This window comes from Ursus arctos, unplaced genomic scaffold, assembly GCF_023065955.2.
Source record: "Ursus arctos isolate Adak ecotype North America unplaced genomic scaffold, UrsArc2.0 scaffold_21, whole genome shotgun sequence".
NCBI lineage: Eukaryota > Metazoa > Chordata > Mammalia > Carnivora > Ursidae > Ursus > Ursus arctos.
This window is the reverse complement of record NW_026622886.1, coordinates 49,733,395-49,752,519: the sequence shown is the minus strand read 5'-3', so window position 1 is coordinate 49,752,519 and position 19,125 is coordinate 49,733,395. Positions and strand designations below refer to the sequence as shown.

At 45.4% G+C, this 19,125-nt stretch overlaps 2 protein-coding genes and 2 non-coding genes across 10 annotated transcripts in view; all 4 read right to left on the bottom strand.

The window, feature by feature from the left end:
• BAZ2A (bromodomain adjacent to zinc finger domain 2A) overlaps nt 1-3,948 on the bottom strand; it is a 34,951-nt gene extending 31,003 nt beyond the window's left edge. For 2 of the 7 annotated variants that reach the window (XM_057316236.1, XM_057316242.1), the window contains exon 1: nt 3,330-3,512. The gene's annotated coding sequence lies outside the window, so the exon portion shown is untranslated. Of the gene's footprint in view, nt 1-2,061; nt 2,162-3,329 lie in introns of those variants that run through there. The other 5 variants (XM_057316234.1, XM_026500248.4, XM_057316239.1 and 2 more) reach the window with 4 other exon arrangements.
• A 1,170-nt stretch (nt 3,949-5,118) lies between these two features.
• ATP5F1B (ATP synthase F1 subunit beta) lies at nt 5,119-11,379 on the bottom strand. The gene is made up of 10 exons (XM_026500242.4): nt 11,177-11,379; nt 10,524-10,706; nt 10,116-10,290; nt 9,310-9,431; nt 8,884-9,068; nt 8,217-8,375; nt 7,976-8,098; nt 7,116-7,328; nt 6,202-6,403; nt 5,119-5,385 (listed from the first exon to the last, which is right to left on the bottom strand). The coding sequence occupies exons 1-10, from the start codon at nt 11,301-11,303 to the stop codon at nt 5,288-5,290; spliced, it is 1,587 nt and encodes a 528-aa protein (XP_026356027.3). The 5' UTR covers nt 11,304-11,379; the 3' UTR covers nt 5,119-5,287.
• On the bottom strand, nt 9,155-9,225 carry LOC113256489 (small nucleolar RNA SNORD59). Its single transcript, XR_003316693.1, has one exon. It is a non-coding gene; the product is annotated as a small nucleolar RNA SNORD59 (small nucleolar RNA).
• On the bottom strand, nt 10,383-10,458 carry LOC113256490 (small nucleolar RNA SNORD59). The gene has a single exon (XR_003316694.1). It is a non-coding gene; the product is annotated as a small nucleolar RNA SNORD59 (small nucleolar RNA).
• Nucleotides 11,380-19,125: the final 7,746 nt, after the last annotated feature.

Sequence of the window (19,125 nt, the reverse complement as noted above, 5' to 3'; positions counted from 1 at the left end):
GAGCGGTAGGGAAGAGGGGTGTTGGATAGGAGGGCACCTGGGATTAGAAATGAAAGTGGGGCAGGATCCGTTCTTCCCATCTGGTGCAGAAAGACTTCAATTACGTTTCTTCCTGAAGGAGACTCCCTCCTCATCCCATCTAACCAGAAACCTTCCTTGTTCTTTGAGCAAGGATGAGGGTGGGGTGTCAATATGCCCAACAGCTGGGTATTTACTTCCAGTCAGAAGCCACCCCAGGCAGCAGCTGTGCTTCTCCCCCCCTCCAGACGACAGAGGGCAGACTGACCCCATATGTCCCCAAACATTCCTCAGTCCCATCAGATGTGGCCAATCACCCACCCCATCTCCCTTTAGGAAGCTACTAGAAGGGGAGAAGGGGCAAATGGTCATCTTTTCAGCAACTTGTGAGAAGGATATCTAGGGAATACTCTGAACCTCTCTCAAGCCAGGCCAGTGGGCGGGTAATGAAGAAAATGAGAAGGGAGAAATTAGCACCTGCTCCCCCTTTCTCATCCTCCCTGTGTTCCTGCTGCACCACCCTGACTCTGGGGTCAGCTGCCACAGTGCCTGGCTCCACTCTGAAGCCAGATGGCTGGGGCTGGGAGGAGGAAGAAAGAGAAAGGGAGAAAGAAGGGGATTCGTTTGCATCCCTTTACCTCCCTCTCTACCTCCCTCTCTTCCTCCCTCTCCCCCTCCAGATACTCCTGGAATTCAACCCCAACACCACTGCCGACCACCCCTCTCCTCCACCCAGCTATCTTCCAGGCCATGGAACATGACTCAGAGCCTGAAACAAATCCAGACACCCTGTCCCCTCATTCTGGAGTGGAGGATCGAGAGGGGGAAGGATGAAAGCACAAGAAGAAAAGGGGCAGAACTAGGGGCACAGCTGGACTTGGAGGGAGGGGGAATTCCCCAATAGAGGTGAGGTAATTATTAAAGATTTTTCCTTGCCCTCGCTGGCTGAATGGTTTATAGTGTCAATAGGGTCTAATAGGGAGATAGCCCTCAATCCTGTAACCATTCCAACTTGCTAACTTCCCTCCCCAGGTTAGTGCAAAAGTCTCCCCCCCCTCTATATTTTGGGGAGGCTAGATTCTCCTATAACACATCAAAAGGACCATAAACCCTCTTCCTCTTCTCTCCAAGTTGGTATGTGCTCCTCAGATTAACCCACAGATCTGTTTCAAACTCCCCAATGAGCTTCTCGGTGGTAGTCTTAAATGGGGATGGAGAAAGCCCTCAGTCTCTTAGAGTGGGGACTCCCTTTGCATCTGAGCAGAGAAGGTTAAGATTCCCTCACCTCTCCCACCACCCCAACACCTTTAGAGGCTTAGTTCCAGCCCCTCACCCACTATCTCCCAAGAGACCCTTAAGCCCAGAATCACAAGATTCCGGGTGTGCCTCCCTCCCCTCATTCCCTCACTCTGGAGTGGGAGTGTTCTTCAGCTGGACCAGCCCACCCGAGGTCCAAGAAGAGGGCCTTTCCCACCAGGGCTGGTTGGTGGTTGCTGAGGTCCGACCCCCAAACTCCAGGAGAGGTGGAGTGGGGTGAGAGCTACAGAAAAGCTTTAGATGCGACTTAGCTGAACTTGAAGGTCTAAGCGGAGCAGGGCCCGAAAGTGACTATAGTCTATGCTAAACCTCCAACCCCCACTTACTACGGGGAAGGGAGAGGAGTTGGGGTGGCGGTTATTCCCCCTCCCATTGGAGGTTAGGATGGCGTGGGAAAGCTCTGGATCCAGAGGGGAGGAGGCGAAATCCAGACCGCGGGAGATTTTTCTGGCGAGGAAGGCGCGGGGGAGGGGGAGATCCTGGGTCTAGAATAGGAGGGGTACTCGGGATAGGTTGGCGGAGAGGCGTGAGAAGGCTCCGGATTCCGGTCACAGAGGACAGGGGAGAAATGGGCGAGTAGATAGTGCGGGGGAGAGAGGAAGGGCAGCTCCCGCAGGGGGGGGAGTCAGATCCTGAGTCTCGGGCAGCGGGGATCCCCGGGGCCGGGGACCACAGGAGCGCCCCTGCCCGGGGACTCTGGTACCGGGCGGGGGTGCCGGGCCTCACCTGGAGCAGGGCCGGGCCGCGGGCGGCGGCGGCGCAGGTGGCCCGAGCCGGGTGGCGGCGGCGCCTCCTCCCCCAGCCCTGGGCCGCCGGCGGTGTGTGTGTGGAAGGGGGGTAGCACTTAAAGGGGCAGGAACTACTGGGGTAGGGACAAACGCTAGGGTAAGGCGGTCGCGAAGAATCCGCTGGGGGAGGGGAAAGCGGGTGGCGTCTCCTAGGGGCCAGAACCAGGAAGGATCCCAGATGGAGGAAGAGAAGAGATCCCAGGAAGAAGAGACAAACTTCTCTGGTGAAGTGGGGGAGGGTGGTGGGTCCGAACTGGAGGACCTGGGGAGAGCTCCGCCCGCGCTCTCGGGACTCCGGCAAAGATCTCTTCACAAAGGAGGGCCGGGAAGGCAGTGAGAGCCCCAAGGACGCCAAGGAGGAGCGGGGGTGCCAGGGGAAGGCCGCGGCTGCTGGGGGTAACGCACAGCGGCCCTGCTAGTGAACAGGTTCCCCGTTTTTCAGCTCCACGAGGCCCCATTCCCTACAGCTGTGGAAAGGCACAGCCTCCTTCCCCCAGCACTACCCAAGTTTAAAAGCCTCTGGAATCAGGAAGCCACGAGGGCAAAGACCTCCTAGGCCTTTCAACCTCAATCCTGCCTCTCACTCAGTGTTAGTGACTGGAGCTTGGGGGGCCGCCAGTAGCAACCCTAGTGGGACTGCTGTGGGACCGTGAGAATCGGCTTTATTTCAGTTTTCCCCCAACCACCACCAGCCTTGCAGCAACCTCTGGGGCAACAGGAAGCAGCTGCTCAGTGCAGCCCCCACCTGGTAGTGGGTCGCGGTGGGGGAGGAGAGAAGACAGGGACTTAAAAGGCCTGGGAGAAAAATAAGGGGAGGAGAAGCACCTTAAAAATCCTCCAACGCAACAAAAAGTGGGTTTCACTTTTTGGGGGGGAGGCCAGCAGTGAATACTGTAAACTATGACTTGAATCTCAGCAGCTTAAATGGGGAGGAGCAAGGGGCTGGGGCCTTGGGTGGGACGGTGAGGTGGGGAGAGCCCCCACCTAAGGTGCAGAGTCTCAGGCTTTTCCTGGGAACCGGAGCTTGTCAGTGCTCTTGATCCCTTGGTCCGCAGACTCACCACCTGAGCCCTGTGCCCCTATAGTCCCGTTTCCCCTCCTTCAACCCCCAAAAGAGCAAAGGTTAGGCCCCACCCCTGCTGAGTCAGCCAAGGAGGGAGGTAGGCATCCTTCAGGCCTTTCCCGGGGGCTGGTCCTCATACTTACCCATGTCCAGCTGGCAGGGCTCCAAAGCTGGGACCACCCAGCTCCTCACTGTCCTTGGTTCCCCCTTCACGTGAAGGCTGGTGTTAGATCCTCCTAAACTGTGAGCTGGGAACTAGCACGAATCAAAAAGCCAATGTATGCTTCCTGCGAACCACAGCCTGAACTGCTGTAGGGTGATGTCCCTGTGTGACAGACTGGGGTGGGGAGGGAGGAGGGAAGGGCGGGGCTTTCTCTGGGTGGAGAGGGAGGAGGAGGCAAGGACAGGGCAGAACCGGGAGAAATATGGAGGAAGGTTAGATCTGTGTTGACACTCCAGAGGCGTGGTGGAAGAGAGTGGTAAAGGGGGAAGGAAATAAGTAGTTGCAGCTAGTGAGAGGGAGAAGGTTCTCGATGAATGCTGAGACACGTAAACGTGTGGGGGAGGGAATGGAGGGATACAAACGACCTTAAGGATCAGTTGCCAGGTCTGCATCTGGGTAATATGGGAAAACAAAGCAGAAAGGGCTGACCCCATATACTGGGGCCTTTCTGCCCCAGCTTCTTACCCACTGGAGTCAGGACCTAGAGGAAATGCCCCCACCCCCATAACTCAGCATTTCCCCAAATCCAGGCTTTTCTGGGAGCAAAGGACCAGGCACAGTCGGCTCAGGGGCTCCACCTTCTGTCCAGATCATGACACAGGAGAGACTAGTGCCAAGGACGTCATAGGCAGATGGGAGGAAACTTACAGGCCCCTACTCCACCCCTGGCACCTCTCCCAAGGCCCCTCCCCAACCTTCAGCCCCCAGGGGCCTCTGAATAGGGATCCCAGTTTGTCCCCGCCCTGCTTCGACCCAACTTGAATGCCTCAGGGGTGGAGCCTACAGATGCTAGCTCCTCCTCAGGACAAAAGCCCCAGCTGGTTTGTAAACAGTCATTAGCTAAGAACCACATCCCCAGCAAATGGCCTTTATGGATTTCAAAATGGTGAGATCAGAGTTCTTGCAGTCTCCAGTCCTACCACCAGAGGGCAGTAGGAGATGGGCCCTAGCTCAGGAAAGAACACAATACAGCACCAAAAGCGACCTTGCACTGTAATAGGCACTTGTTTCACACTGAAATGGGTGTACTTTTGAGCACTCCTTCTAACCCTGCACTTCCAGTGGCTAAAATGAATGGGAAATTCTCTAATTCCATTATTTTAGTTCAGAAGCCCACAAACCCTGGAAATTGCCTTTCAAGATTCAATCTCCCCAACTTTCCTAAAGGATCTTAGCAGAGGTCAAGATAAGCCTCATGGTTTATTTATACCATGCACTGACTCAAGGAATCACAACTCTAGTCTTGCAGTAGTCAGCAACACTTTCTGAAAAAAGGTGGAGAAGGCAGGCAAGGAGAAAAAAAGGCTAGGTAGGAGGGCCCTTCTGACTAGATTTTTATGAATCCTTCAGATGCATCATTTCCATCATTCAATTCACTGACCCCTGCTCTTAGAATAGCAGTTCTCTGTAGACTCATTTTGCCCCAATATGCTCTTCTAAAAACATCCCTGTTGTTTTTTAACCAAGGAGGAATAAACTAGAATATTCAAGAGACAATTTGCCTCGACAAATAAAAAGGCCAAAGCTGAGGCCCTACCAAGATCATATCCTCTACAGGGAACCCCTCATAAAACCCACAGTTGTCCATCAAGACAATGGCTTTTCATTTTTGATGTCCCCATTTCAAACATACGTGGCCTACTTTGTACTTACGGCCACTCTAAAATTCAGTGTTTGTTGTGTTGTCGGGACCAAGAAAAAGAGACCAATTCTGAGGGGTGTACATTTTATTGGAAACCTTAAATACTCTTCAGACAGAACACGTCTTCGAACAAGGCTCTCATGTGGCCTACAGAGCAAACCGAGATTTTTGGATTAGGGGCAAGGAGAAGCACAGCATGGAGGACAACCAGTGCTTAGTTTGCCAAAAAGACCTCCTCATGAATGCTCTTCAGCCAGCTTATCAGCTTTTGCCACAGCTTCTTCAATGGGTCCCACCATATAGAAGGCCTGTTCTGGGAGATGGTCATATTCACCTACACGGAAAAAAAAAAAATCCAATGGTAAGAAGTGGAAAGATACACTTTTTGCAGTATATACATACTTCACCACTTGGGGCCACCAGTCAGAATGCGATGAATTTGTTATCCAAGAAATCTTTTCTTAACAAACTTCCGTCACAAATCCAATTTACAAGACATGATACAGTATGGGTAAGAACAAATGGTCCCGGCCACATGACCTAGACTCAAATTCTTGCTCTCTACTTTGGCTGGATATCAGGACCATTTATTTTAAAATTTCTGTGCTTCAAGACTCCTAATTTGTAAAACCAAGATGGTAATGCCTTCCTTATGAGACCCCTAATTCACTTAGAAGAGTAGCTAAGACTGAAACACTCAGTTAATGTTGAATGACAACCACCAAGTAACACAAGTTTCACTGTCAGAAGTAAACAGTATTTCAGGGGCGCCTGGGTGGCACAGTGGTTAAGCATCTGCCTTTGGCTCAGGGCGTGATCCCGGCGTTATGGGATCGAGCCCCACATCAGGCTCCTCCGCTGTGAGCCTGCTTCTTCCTCTCCCACTCCCCCTGCTTGTGTTCCCTCCCTTGCTGGCTGTCTCTATCTCTGTCAAATAAATAAATAAAATCTTTAAAAAAAAAAAAAAAGAAGTAAACAGTATTTCAAAAGAACACTGATGTGAAATAGCTTATTTTTAAAAGTTAGGTATCTAGGCACAATATACTTATATATTACTTGATGGGTGCTGGAATGGGAATATAGAACAATGAACATTCAAGTGATTTCAGCTTCTCTGCCATTTTATGCTCAGCTTTATACTCAATCTCACCTGCCAAAATCTGCTGGAATCCTTTGATGGTCTCCTTCAGAGGTACCAGCTTCCCCATATGACCTGTGAAAACCTCAGCTACCTGGAATGGCTGAGACAAGAAACGCTGTATTTTCCGTGCACGGGACACAGTCAACTTGTCTTCCTCAGAAAGTTCATCCATACCCAGGATGGCAATGATGTCCTGGAGAGATTTGTAGTCCTATGAAAAAACAAGAGAGGCCTGAATATTTGTATTATTTTTTCTTTTTTTATTTAAGTAGGCTCCACGTCCAATGTGGGGCTTGAACTCACAACCCCGATATCCCAAGTCGGATGCTCTACTGACTGAGCCAGCCAGGCACCCCAATATTCACATTTAAAAAAATCGACAAAAACCTAAGGGTTAATACCACCTTGTATTCACACTGAGCTTTGTACAAAGCATTTTAGCACCTTACCTCACTTGGTAAGTGAAACAGTTAGTGGTGAAGTTACACAGTTGGATCATGAGTGTCTTATCCTACTTCTAGTCTGGTGCCATCAGAAAAATCAGATTCCAAACCTAAGTACCTAGAAACCCAAGAGACCTCATTCATACTCTGTAATAGAAACGGCTGGTCTTGGGGCGCCTGGGTGGCTCAGTTGGTTGGGTGTCTGCGTTCAGCTTGGGTCATGATCCCAGGGTCCTGGGATCGAGCCCTGCACCAGGCTCCCTGCTCAGAGGGGAGACTGCTTCTCCCTCTCCCCCTGGTGCATGCTTTCAAATAAACAAAATCTTAAAAAAAAAAAAAAAAGAGAAAGAAACTGCTGATCTCATCTTTCCTTACCCCAAAGCAAATTACACAGGTCACTGGGACAAATTTGGTATTAATATAGTCCCCCAAAACCCACTGAACGCCTTTATGGCCACCAATCTCACCTACAATACTCACCTGGAGGATCTTTTGTACCCCACGAGCAACATCATAATGCTCATGTCCAACAATGTTGGGATCCATGATTCGAGAGGTGGAATCCAGAGGATCCACAGCTGGATAGATACCCAACTCGGCAATAGCACGGGACAGCACAGTGGTAGCATCCAAATGAGCAAAGGTAGTGGCAGGGGCAGGGTCAGTCAAGTCATCAGCAGGCACATAGATAGCCTAAAGTGAGTCAAGAACCCATGAAAAGCAGCAGAAAGCCAAGTAATTTGATTTAAGCCACCCCCCGTTTCTGACCTCTCATCATCATCTCATCCCATCTTAGCGTTTAAGAGTCCACCTCAAAAAAGCCTTCTTACCATCCCTAATACCTACTGAGTTAGCTTATAAATGATCTGGTCCCTCCAAGCTGTGATAAAAGAATTTTCATTGTCATTCTTTTGTTTTTTATCCTACATTTTAATCCTATTGTGGTGATACACACTCTTTCAGTTAGAAACAAAAGACTTGCCTGACTACAATGGTTCACTAGGCTCACTGAAAGTTACAATTTAGACACTCAAAAGAATTTTACTGTGTACACACACACACACACGCACATATATACACGTATGTATTTAATGTGTTTCCATGCAGCTCCAGACTCCGCAGGCTAGAAACCACTACTTTGTGATCTACAGTCACATGTATGCCTTCAACTACTTAAAATGAGCATTTCTTAATGTTTCAGGGTCTCTAACATGCACACACAGAATTTTAAATATTATTTCAGGGAGCTCATTAACCTGGTCAAAAACCTTGAGATGTAACTTACTTCTCTGTATTTACCTTTATACAAATTAGACCATCATCCACTTAATCGTTCTTACCTGTACAGAGGTAATAGATCCCTTCTTGGTTGTGGTGATTCTTTCCTGCATGGTACCCATATCAGTGGCCAGGGTAGGCTGATAGCCCACAGCAGAAGGGATTCTGCCCAATAAAGCAGACACCTTAAGAGAGAGAGAAAGAATAAGAACAAAGGTATTAGATGACTACAACTTTAGCCTCATCTGCACCATTCCATAGAAAGGTCAAATGAAACAAGTCCTCTCAAGCCTTCTCTCTTACCTCAGAGCCAGCCTGGGTGAAGCGGAAGATGTTATCGATAAAGAGCAGTACATCTTGACCCTCTTGGTCTCTGAAGTATTCAGCAACAGTCAGTCCAGTCAGAGCCACCCGGGCGCGAGCACCAGGTGGCTCATTCATTTGACCGTACACTAGAGCGACCTGAAATAATCAAGCAAAATCAGACACCTGGCAGAGGAATACGGAAGCCCTGTACCCAAGATCCCCAAACCAGAGAAACTACCAAAAAACCCTCCTTCTCAGAAAGCGTCAAGATCTTGGTTTCCAAATTTCTCTTTCCTTTTAGAGATGTGGTTCAAAATAACACAATTTCTTATAATATTAAAGCAAAATTCCCGAAATAGGAAGGAAGTAAAGGCAAAAATAGGGTTGAGACATATGAACTACCTCCAACTCCCAAAATTAACTTTCAAATGATGGTACTATCTACTAAAAACGAAGTCTGGAAACATAATGTAATGTCAAAGAAGAAAGAAGATATGCGCTAATGTACTACAAGTTGGAGGGAAAACACTGACAGGAATTTCCTTCGTAGGCCCTAGGACACACGAAATGAAAATCTAACATATGGCTTCAGCTAGTAATACAGTCAACTAAAATGGTTTCCTGGCACTACTACTATGCGGACATAAATCAACTCACCACTTACCTTGGAGGTAGCATCTTTTAAGTTGATAACACCAGACTCAATCATTTCATGGTACAAGTCATTGCCTTCACGGGTCCTCTCACCAACACCAGCAAACACAGAGTAACCACCATGGGCTTTGGCAACATTGTTGATTAACTCCATGATCAGTACTGTCTTGCCAACTCCAGCACCACCGAAGAGCCCTGGGAGAAGCAGCAATATTTAAGAGTTCTGTGTTCCCAAATAAGCAAACAAAGAAAAAAAAATTACATGGGTTTTCTATCTTTTCCCTTCTCAGGAATGGCATCTGGCTTCAGCAAACTCAGAAGAACGAAAGTCAGAAGCTACTCATCAGCGAGGGATAGACCTCAGTACCCACTCATTACACAGTAGGATTTTTCTTCCCACATCAGGTTTGGAAAGTATGTACCACCAGTAACACACCAATTTTGCCACCCTTGGCATAGGGAGCCAGCAGATCCACAACCTTGATACCAGTAACCAGAATTTCCTGCTCAACGCTCATCTCCACGAACTCAGGAGCCTCAGCATGAATAGCTGCAAATCTGTAGAGGGAGGAAGAGAGGATCAGTGTCTGTTCATGTTGTTGAAAGGTTCCTCTCAATTTTCAAGTCTAACCCTTTACTCATAATCTCATCTCTTATGTAACATTCCACACAAATTGGCATCTGGCACCTCACCTAACGTTCTGCAATAAAGGGCATTCCACTTCCATTATCTCAGAAAATAATAATCCCAATACCTAACAATTTTGTCGCAAAGATTTTCTTTTTACTAAGCCCTAACCTAATAGCACTTCTCCATATATCAATAGGTAATAGAAAGACCTGCCAGTTTTGGAACCCGAACAACCTAAGCCATTGGTATGAAAACTCAAATAATCAACTTGAGTCCTAAGTAGCAGGGTTTTGTTTTTGTTTTTTTTTATACAATCAGAACTTCTGCATCCTTAATTTTCTTCAGAAAGAAAGAACATTTGTGGTTTTAAAAAATATATCAGCATTTTAAGTATTCTCTGCAGGAAAATTTTGCTACACTAGAAGGTGTTGCCTTAACGTACAAAACTAGAAGAGGGCCCCCTGGCTGGCTCAGTCAGTAGAGCATGTGACCTTTGAGTTCAAGTGCCAGGCCTGGTGTAGAGCTTACTTAAGGGAAAAGAAAAACACCACAAAAAACCCTGCAGAAAAAGCAGTTCTTTTGCACGTAGATTCAGCAAAAGCGATACTTACTGCTTGGTTTTGATGGGACCTCTCTCATCAATAGGTTCTCCAATGACGTTCATGATTCTGCCCAAGGTCTCAGGACCAACAGGAATTTTGATTGGTGCACCAGAATCCAGGACTTTCTGGCCTCTAACCAAGCCTTCTGTACCATCCATGGCAATAGTCCTTACTGTGCTCTCACCTGTTAAAGGCATTGCAGCGTTATACAGAAGGACAAGTAGGCTTCATATTTAATGTTCACCTGGCACGAGAGCCATTAAGTCAACCAAGACTCCTTCTCAGTACCTAAAATGTGGCTTCAGCACACTCAGAAGAACGAAAGTCATTTTGATAAAATCATCATAGAAGGAAGACTGATTTGGGGGATATTTGGATTAAACAAGCTCTTTACTATTCTTAACAAACTCTACTTACCCAAATGCTGGGCCACCTCCAAAACCAGCCTGGTCTCCCTGCCTTGCACTTCAAGGGCATTTAGGATGGGCGGTAGTCCCTCATCAAACTGGACATCCACCACTGCACCGATGACCGCCACGATGCGCCCGGTGGCAGCGCCCGCTTTCGGCGAAGGAGATGTTTGGGCGGCATAGTCTCTGGCTAGCCGACAAAAAAGATATTGGAAGAAACGGGTCAGGGCAATTAACAGTGATAGGAAGGACCGTCTTAACCCACAAGAACTGCTAAATTCGGCCCACGACCGGCCTCCTCACGCTTTCAAGTAAGACTAGTCCGGAGGGGAGGGCCGCGCAGAAACCGAGAAAGCGCCTGCACTATCTTCCCATGCACAAAACCTCATTATTCGAAAGCTCCGCGCCCCCACTCAAGGAAAGGTCAATGCACCTGCCCGCACTTCTCCGTCACAGAGAGCCCCTTTTCCAAAATGAGATGAATTCGATCGAACAAAGTTCCCACAGGGGACCTATTCTTGTCACGCCGTTAGAGGGCAGGGCGCTGGCCCTGACGTCCTTCTAGCACCAGAAATACCTTAGGCCCGAGTGACAATCGGCCTCCGGCTCAAGGTCATGGGGCGGCAGAAACGAACCCAGCTCCCAGAGGAAGGTGCTTACCAGGCTGGAGCGCTGCCGGGGTGGCCCGCAGTAAGACCTGGGCTTGGGGCAGTGGAGCTGCAGGGCCGAGTCCCCTTAAGGCCCCGGAGGCCGAGGTAGCGGCCACACGACCCACAAAACCCAACATGGCGGAGCCCGGGTGGAGACTGAGCGCTGCGGCAGTCGGGTCGCCAACTCCCCCGCCGTTGGGGCGAGGACTACTCTGCAGTAAGCAAGTCCATTGGATGAATTTGCTGACTATCACTCTCAGTGATGCTCCTATAGGTTAATAATCTCCGATCTTTTCAATCATTGGTCAAAATTGGTGCCAATCTGAACTCCTTTATTTTTATTGGACATTGTCAGGTTAAGCGCAACCCTCAGAGCCTCGAAACATAATTGGACAACAAGGATGTCAGTTGGAGAGACTACTTGGCGGAACTACGTTTCGGAAAGGGGCCGAGTTCCTGTTGTGAAGCATGCGGGCTGTCTTTGGCCGTCCTTGGGCTCTCACCTTAGCTAGGACCTTGATCTAGGCGACGGTCTTAGGGGCGGGGGTTAGGGAAGTAGTCGAGTTGGGAAGCATCACCGACGGTGACGTTGGAAAACTCAGCAACCTTCTCTAGACTCAAAACACGGTTTTTCTTTCGCAGTAGTGGAATTGGAAGCTTCCAGGCCGTTCAGGTCAGGAATCCGGACAATCTAGATCACTTAAAACCGTGCAATGTAAGAAACTAATGTAACCCAGTCGTTTAACAGATGTGTGCCAGGCATTGAGGAGACAAAAGATTTAGGACCTCCCTTTATTATTATTATTTTTTAAGTAAGCCTCCTGCCCAATGTGGGGCTTGAACTCACAACCCTGAGATCAGGAGTCGGATGGTCTACGATTGAGCCACCCAGGCGCCCCAGGACCTCCCTTTTAAAGACAGAAAACAATGCAGTGTGATGGGTACTGATTAGTACAGGGTAAAGTGGGTGCAGGAAGGAGGAGCGGATTAATTTTGGTCACCTAGAGATGTTTCGGAATTGTCTCAAAGTGGAGGAGATGGATATACCTGTTGTGAAACCAAGTAGAAATTCCTAGGGTTAAAGTAGGAAGACTATCCCAAGCGCATGTTTGCATGAAACCTTTTGTTTAACTGCAGGTGAGGAAAGTTGGAGGTGAAGGAAAAAAGAGAAGGGGTAGTAAAGAGATTAGCAGGAGCCAGCTCTTACGCCTTTGGATGGAAGTGGAGACTGGGCTGAGGTAGGTGTTTGGAAATGTTCCCTGAGTATGGAAAATCAGAAAAACCAGGGCATCCTTTTCTGTAGTACTGATTTTATTCAAAGCTATTTGGGGGCGGGTTGGAGAGAGCCTTACTCTAATAGAACAAACACGGCTATATGGAGTTCATCATGGCGCTACCTCCCCAGACTTCTCCCACCAGCTCCCATAGGTTCTCATCTTTCTGCATGATTGTGAAAAAAGTTTTGTTTGGCACGTAGAGCTATCAAAGAATTAAAGGAGAAAACAGAAAAGATGTTGAGTTTGGGATGCCTATGGTAATCCTGCCTAATAATTAGAGGGAAAGAACCTAAGAAAACAGCAACATGTTTGGAGCAGGTAGAGAAAAATAAACAGCAAAGGAAGCAGCAGAGGAATAAGACCAAAGACCATAACGTGAAGAATCAGGAAAGAGAGGGGCACCTGGGTGGCTTAGTCAGTTAAGAAATGGACTCTTGGGGCGCCTGGGTAGCGCAGTCGTTAAAGCGTCTGCCTTCGGCTCAGGGCGTGATCCCGGCATGCCCGGATCGAGTCCCACATTGGGCTCCTCTGCTGTGAGCCTGCTTCTTCCTCTCCCACTCCCCCTGCTGTGTTCCCTCTCTCGCTGGCTGTCTCTCTGTCACATAAATAAATAAAATCTTTAAAAAAAAAAAAAATGGACTCTTTACACAACTAATGAATCATCGAGCCTTACATCGAAAACCGGGGATGTACTGTATGGTGACTAACATAATATAATAAAAAATCATTATAAAAAAAAAAAAGAAATGGACTCTTGATTTCAGCTTAGGTCATGATCTCAGGGTCTTGGAATCAAGCCCCGCATCAGACTGGTGCTCAGCCTGGGAGTCTGCTTGTGGATTTTCTCCTCCCTCTGGCCCTCCCTCTGTTCAAGCTCGCTCTATCTCTAAAATAAAATAAATCTTTTAAAAAAGGGCGGGGGGCACCTGGGTGGTACAGTTGGTTGGGCATCCAACTCTTGATTTCAGCTCAGGTCCTGTTCTTAGTCTTGAGACCAAGCCCTGTGTGAGGCTCCACACTCAGTGGGGAGTCTGCTGGAGATTCTTTCTGTCCCTCTCCCCCTATACCGCCTCCCCTCCGCTCTTTCTAATAAATAAGTCTTAAAATCAGGAAAGAGAATGTTAAGGAGAACGTGGCCAATAGCATTAATCACATAAATATCCTATAAAATAAGGGCTGAAAAGAACCAATTAGTAACATTTGGCAACTAGGAATTCATTCCATGGTGAAGGTGGGTCAAAGATAGTTCAATGGGCTGCATCATACGACATGATACACATTTTCGATTTATGATCCATTCGCTTTCCATTACGCTGGGCAGCATCCCAGTTAATAGGGTCCCATATATTTTACTAGTCTCCCTCAGTTATTAGAGAGCTGAAGTTTCTGTAGATAGGCCAAGATACCCCTCAGAGTATTGTCATTGGAGCCAGATTGCCTAGGTTAAAATTGTTTTTTCTACTTACTAGATGTCATTGGGAAATTAAATTCTCTGAACGTTACTTTCCTCATCTATAAAAGAGATAATAAAATGGGAATAATCTCATAGGGTTGTTTTGAGACTTAAGATTAATAATGATGAAAGAAGTATTTAAAATGATCCCTGGCACATAATTACCACTGTATTTTTGTTAGCTAGAATTTTTACTTACTGTTGACTTAGTGCTAAGATCCTTTCGTTTTGTATCACCGACTTTGGTTTTGGCCAAAATTTATTAACCATCAAACATTTATTGGTACACTTCACTAAACCCAGGTGTCAAAGATTTTCATAAATTTACAGATTACTGAAGCTCATTACCTTTTGAAATGTATCACACATCTTTGTCCTCTTAGCAGATTATCAAGTAATTTAACTTTTCCTTGGACATTTGGGTTATCATTAAACATCTTCAAATCACTTTCCAATTCTGAATACTTTCAATGTTATTAAGGTAGATGAGTTGTTTCTCCATTATGCTCAATTTTGTGAACTTATTTTTGCTGTCAGTGGTTGCCCTCAGCAACTTTGTCCTGTTCTGAAATTAGAGAATCTGCCATATTTGTAAATAATACAAGTAAATGAACTTGATTAGCTTGGAATGAGATAGGCCTTTCTGAACAAATAGTGTCATCTATTTTAGAGTTCTGGTATGTTTTGGTCCTATTTCATGTTTCTTAATTCCCAGATAGCCCAAGGTAAATATTTTATGTGAAATACAAGCTACTTTTCATGGGACAGTAGGAACCACAAACACCTAATCTGGCTTCTTACCTGAAATTAATTCCAAATGACTGCATAATTTACAACTGAAACCCTTACTCATTTTAAGGTCAAAACTGCATTTTCCAACAACTTATTTTACTGCTTCACAATGGCCATGCCCCACATTCTTCCAGTATTCTGGTATTGCCTATAACGTCTTTGTGTCTGCATTTCTTAGTATGATTTTGGGTGATTTCAAATTCATGAAAATAACCCATTCAATACTCTAGTTTCAGTTAAGAGTTTAACTTCTTAATTCCAATCAGTTCTACATTCACATTTCACTTAAGCATCTTAACTCCTCAGTCATTCCCAAATTTTATCCTTAAAAGTTCTATCTCAGAAATCCAATATTCTTTTTTAAGACCACAATTTTGGTTTTTGTTTCTTTACATAATACATGAATATATTCTAGATACACAGGATAAGAATAAATCCTTTTGCCAGTACCACTACCCCAAAGTACCCCATTCCCAGAAATAACCACTAAAAGTTTTCCTTATGCCCCATTCACTTTCTATCCGTTCCATATACAGAAAACATATATATGCCCCTGCACCTTTTTTAAACCTCAGTGGAAGCACACTACAGAAAACTTACCTTTTTTTCAAAATTTTTGGTAATCTCTACACCCAACTTGGGGCTCGAACTTACCACCCTGAGATTGAGTCATATGCTCTACCGACTGAGCCAGCTAGGCGCCCCAGTACATTTACTTTATTGATCATGACTGTACATTATGCCCTAACAATGTGTAATTTATTTGACCCCATTAGTGGTCATTTGGATTGTTTCAAATGGCTGTTACATGGAATAATGAGAAAAAAAAAATCTTGTGCACATCACTGTGTACACTAATACTTCTTTCATAGATTCCGAGAAATGTTGGCTTAAATTATGTTCATTTAAACAAGATTCTGCTAAATGGTCTTCTAAAACCATCTTGCTAATTTAACAGGTTCCCAGAATCCTTACAAAAATTTTTAAAATGTGGCTAATATTACATGAATGAAATTACTTCACTGATTGAATTTGCATTTCATGTTAATTGGCCAGTTATATTTCTTCAGATTACCTGTTCCTGTCTTTTGCTCCTTTTCCTCTTGGCTTGTCATGATTAAGTCCTCTTCAAATTCTTTTTAATGTTGTTATATATTTTTTAGTACATCACTTATACTTTAACGTAATAGCATTTTATTTATTTTTTTTTAAGTAGACTCCATGCCCTGCATGGAGCCCAGCCCAGGGCTTGAACTTGTGATCCGTCTGAGATCAAAAGTTGGATGCTCAGGGGCACCTGGGTGGCTCAGTCTGTTAAGCGTCTGTCTGCCTTCAGCTCAGGTCATGATTCCTGGGTCCTGGGATGGAGCCCGACATCGGGCTCCCTCTCCCTCTGCCCCTCCAGCCCCACTCATGCTCTCTCTCTTGCTCTGTACTCTCAAATAAATAAAATCTCAAAAAACCAAAAAAAAAAAAATATTGGATGTTCAACCGACTGAGCTGCCCAAGTGCCCCCTAACAGCATTTTTTGACCTATGTTATTTAAGATTTTACTTTTAAGTAATCTCTACATCCAACCTGAGACTCAGACTTACAATCCTGAAATCAAGAGTCACATGCTCTACCAACTGAGCCAGCCAGGTGCCCTGACCTATGTTAATGTTTAATGTCAGATTCATTAACTTTTCCTTTGTAGCTTCTAGGTTTTACGACTGGAAGGATTTCCCCGTAGCATTAGGTAAGAATCTGATTAATAAATTGCTTCAAGGAATGGGCAAGGAACAATCTGCATCAGAATCACTTAAGTCTACTCTAGCCATTATGGTAAACCACTAGCCACATGGGGTTATTAAAATTTAGAAAAAATAAAAATTCAGTATGTCAGTCACATTAGCCACATGTCAGATTCTCAGTAACTATGTGACTACTCTATCAGACAATAAAGATGTAAAACACTTCCCTTATCAGAAGGTCACACTGGACAGAGTGGATACTTCTGTAGCACCAATTCAGAATCTGCGTTTTAGATCTTAAACACTCACTGTCAATCTTAAGAGGTCTTAAAAGATCACTGGACACTACCCTCCCATTTCTAACTCAGTATGCCTATCTGGAGAACTAGAATTTGTATTTAAGATTTTGAGAGAACACAAGTGGGGGGGGGGGAGAGGGAGAAGCAGACTCCCTAGTGAGCAGGGAACCAGATGCAGGGCTCAATCCCTGGGCCCCCAAAATCATGACTGAGCCACCCAGACACCCCCAGAATTTGTATTTCTATCAAGTTCCCAGGGGAGACAGATGCTAAGTCCAGGGATCACACTTCAGAAATCACTGATCTCAAGTATCAGTGAAAGTGAAAATTCCTGGTCCCTGTAGGGACCTACGAAAGCCTATCTAGCACTGGGACCTAGGAATCCACATTATCACAAAGCCCCATGACTTTGGTATGTTGAGAACCACTGGGTTCAAGACGAACCACAGGGATACAGAAATAACGAACTAGAGCTGTGGGGCTTATTGGCTTTGAGAACAAAGGAAGAACAGTAGTTGGGGTGCCTGGCTGGCTCATTTGGTTGGGTGTGCAACTCTTGATCTCGGGGTTGTGAGTTCAAGTCCCAGGCTGGGGGCAAAGATTACTTAAAAATAAAATCTTGGGGCACCCAAGTGACACGGTGGTTGAGCGTCCAACTCTTGGTTTTGGCTCGGGTCATGATCTCGGGGTTTTAAGATCAAGCCCTGTGTCTGGCCCCATGCTCAGCGTGGTCTGCTTTAGCTTCTCTCCCCCGCTCTCTTTGCTCCTCCCGCTCGTACTAATAAATCTTTAATTTTTTAAAAGAACAATGGTTGAGGGACAAATATGCTCAACAAGGCTATTATCATTGCAGTGGAAGAAGCTTTAGTTCTCTCACTTCTGAACTTGTGATCATTTCCACACACAGCCATGGAAATGGGTTGTTAAATGGAGTATGAAAGTGAAGGTCATTGGATTTGAGGCTAAAAATTTTTAGGTTAAAGTTCTGGATAGGTTCTTCATATAAACAATTAAGTTACCACTTTAGAAAAGACTGCTAAAAGCAAAGCAAGACCAGCAGTATCTTAAATGAATTGTCACCATACCTTATTTGACCAGCTATGTATCTCTGGAAATCTTTCTCCAGGTCCCATTGCCAGGGCATAAATTTACCTTTATGTTTAACATTCGAATTACTGCATTGTTTCCTTATCTCTAGACCCACTCACAAAACATTACCCATAGCTATTTCTGAAATGTATTCATTCAACAATTATTTACTGAGCTTCTACCACACGTCAGGTGCTATCCTAAGAACTGGCGATTCAGCGGTAATATACAATGTCCCTCACTCTTCTGGGAGAAACAGACCTCCAACAGTTAATAATTTCAAATCCACAGGCCTGAAAAGCATAAACTAGGATAAAATAACTTAGGGGGATAGAGCAGGCCTCAGACAAGGTGTCTGGCTCCCTTTTCCTTCCCAGACTTTACGTTCTCATGCTTAGCATAATCCTGGGTGAGCTATCCGTAACAGCAGCGTTGTTTGCGGTTAGCATACAGATGAAGTTCATTATCACTTATTTCTATCAAAAGAACTCCCACCAAACAGAAGAAAATAAAACCAGCTCAAACTAAATTGGTAGGTAAGACCTTCACACAATTATAGCAAATAATTGCCTTCCTTCCCTTCCTTGGAGGTAACTTTACAGTTCAGGAAGTTGCATATGAGCACCTTTATCACCACATATCGAATGGACAAAGTATGGGAATGGATGCTATTCAAACTTAAATTACTCAGGTGATCCTCTCCCCAGTAATTCTCTTTAAAGCAATAATTACAATTCAGATTTGAGATAACAAGGACAAATATTTCTCAAGTTCTGGCCTACTGATGTCATACACAAGGCTTGGAACTTCACTGAGCAATAAGAGATAATGAAATCCAATCAAGTATTTGAATACAAAATAAATTTAATTAAATTTAGAAAATCTTAGGAGACACAGGATGCAGTAAGAAATCCATCAACCTGTACTTTCTTATTGCTATAGCTTAATGGCTGGCGATAAAACCAATGAACCCTTAATGAATCTTTAACTTCTAGAACTGATGGACAAAACAGCTTCGCAAGAGAACTACACTAAAAATGTAGTTGAACTTTTAAAAAATTTCCCCTGAAGCTAAGAACTACACTTCTTAATCAGTCATACTAATTAACCTTTGGTATGCTTCAGACAAAGGAGATCAAGTTTTGTACTGTTGTTCTTTTTGTGTTTTTTGGTGCAAAAAGGTGGTTTTATTAAAGCACGGGGATGGGACCTGTAGGCAGGAAGAGCTGCTGCCAAAGGAGACAAGTTTAAAACAATAATTTAAAAAACTGTAGAAGTTCAAACATATCCCCCAATGTGAAAAAACCTAGGGCTTT

What these genes read in the sequence shown, in the direction of transcription:
- ATP5F1B (XM_026500242.4), bottom strand. Translation starts at nt 11,303, where the DNA reads ATGTTGGGTTTTGTGGGTCGTGTGGCCGCTACCTCGGCCTCCGGGGCC. An exon ending in GGTCCCATCAAAACCAAGCA is followed by an intron (nt 9,432 to 10,115) that starts GTAAGTATCGCT and finishes CTCCCTCTACAG; the next exon opens with ATTTGCAGCTATTCATGCTG. An exon ending in TCACCCAGGCTGGCTCTGAG is followed by an intron (nt 8,099 to 8,216) that starts GTAAGAGAGAAG and finishes CTCTCTCTTAAG; the next exon opens with GTGTCTGCTTTATTGGGCAG.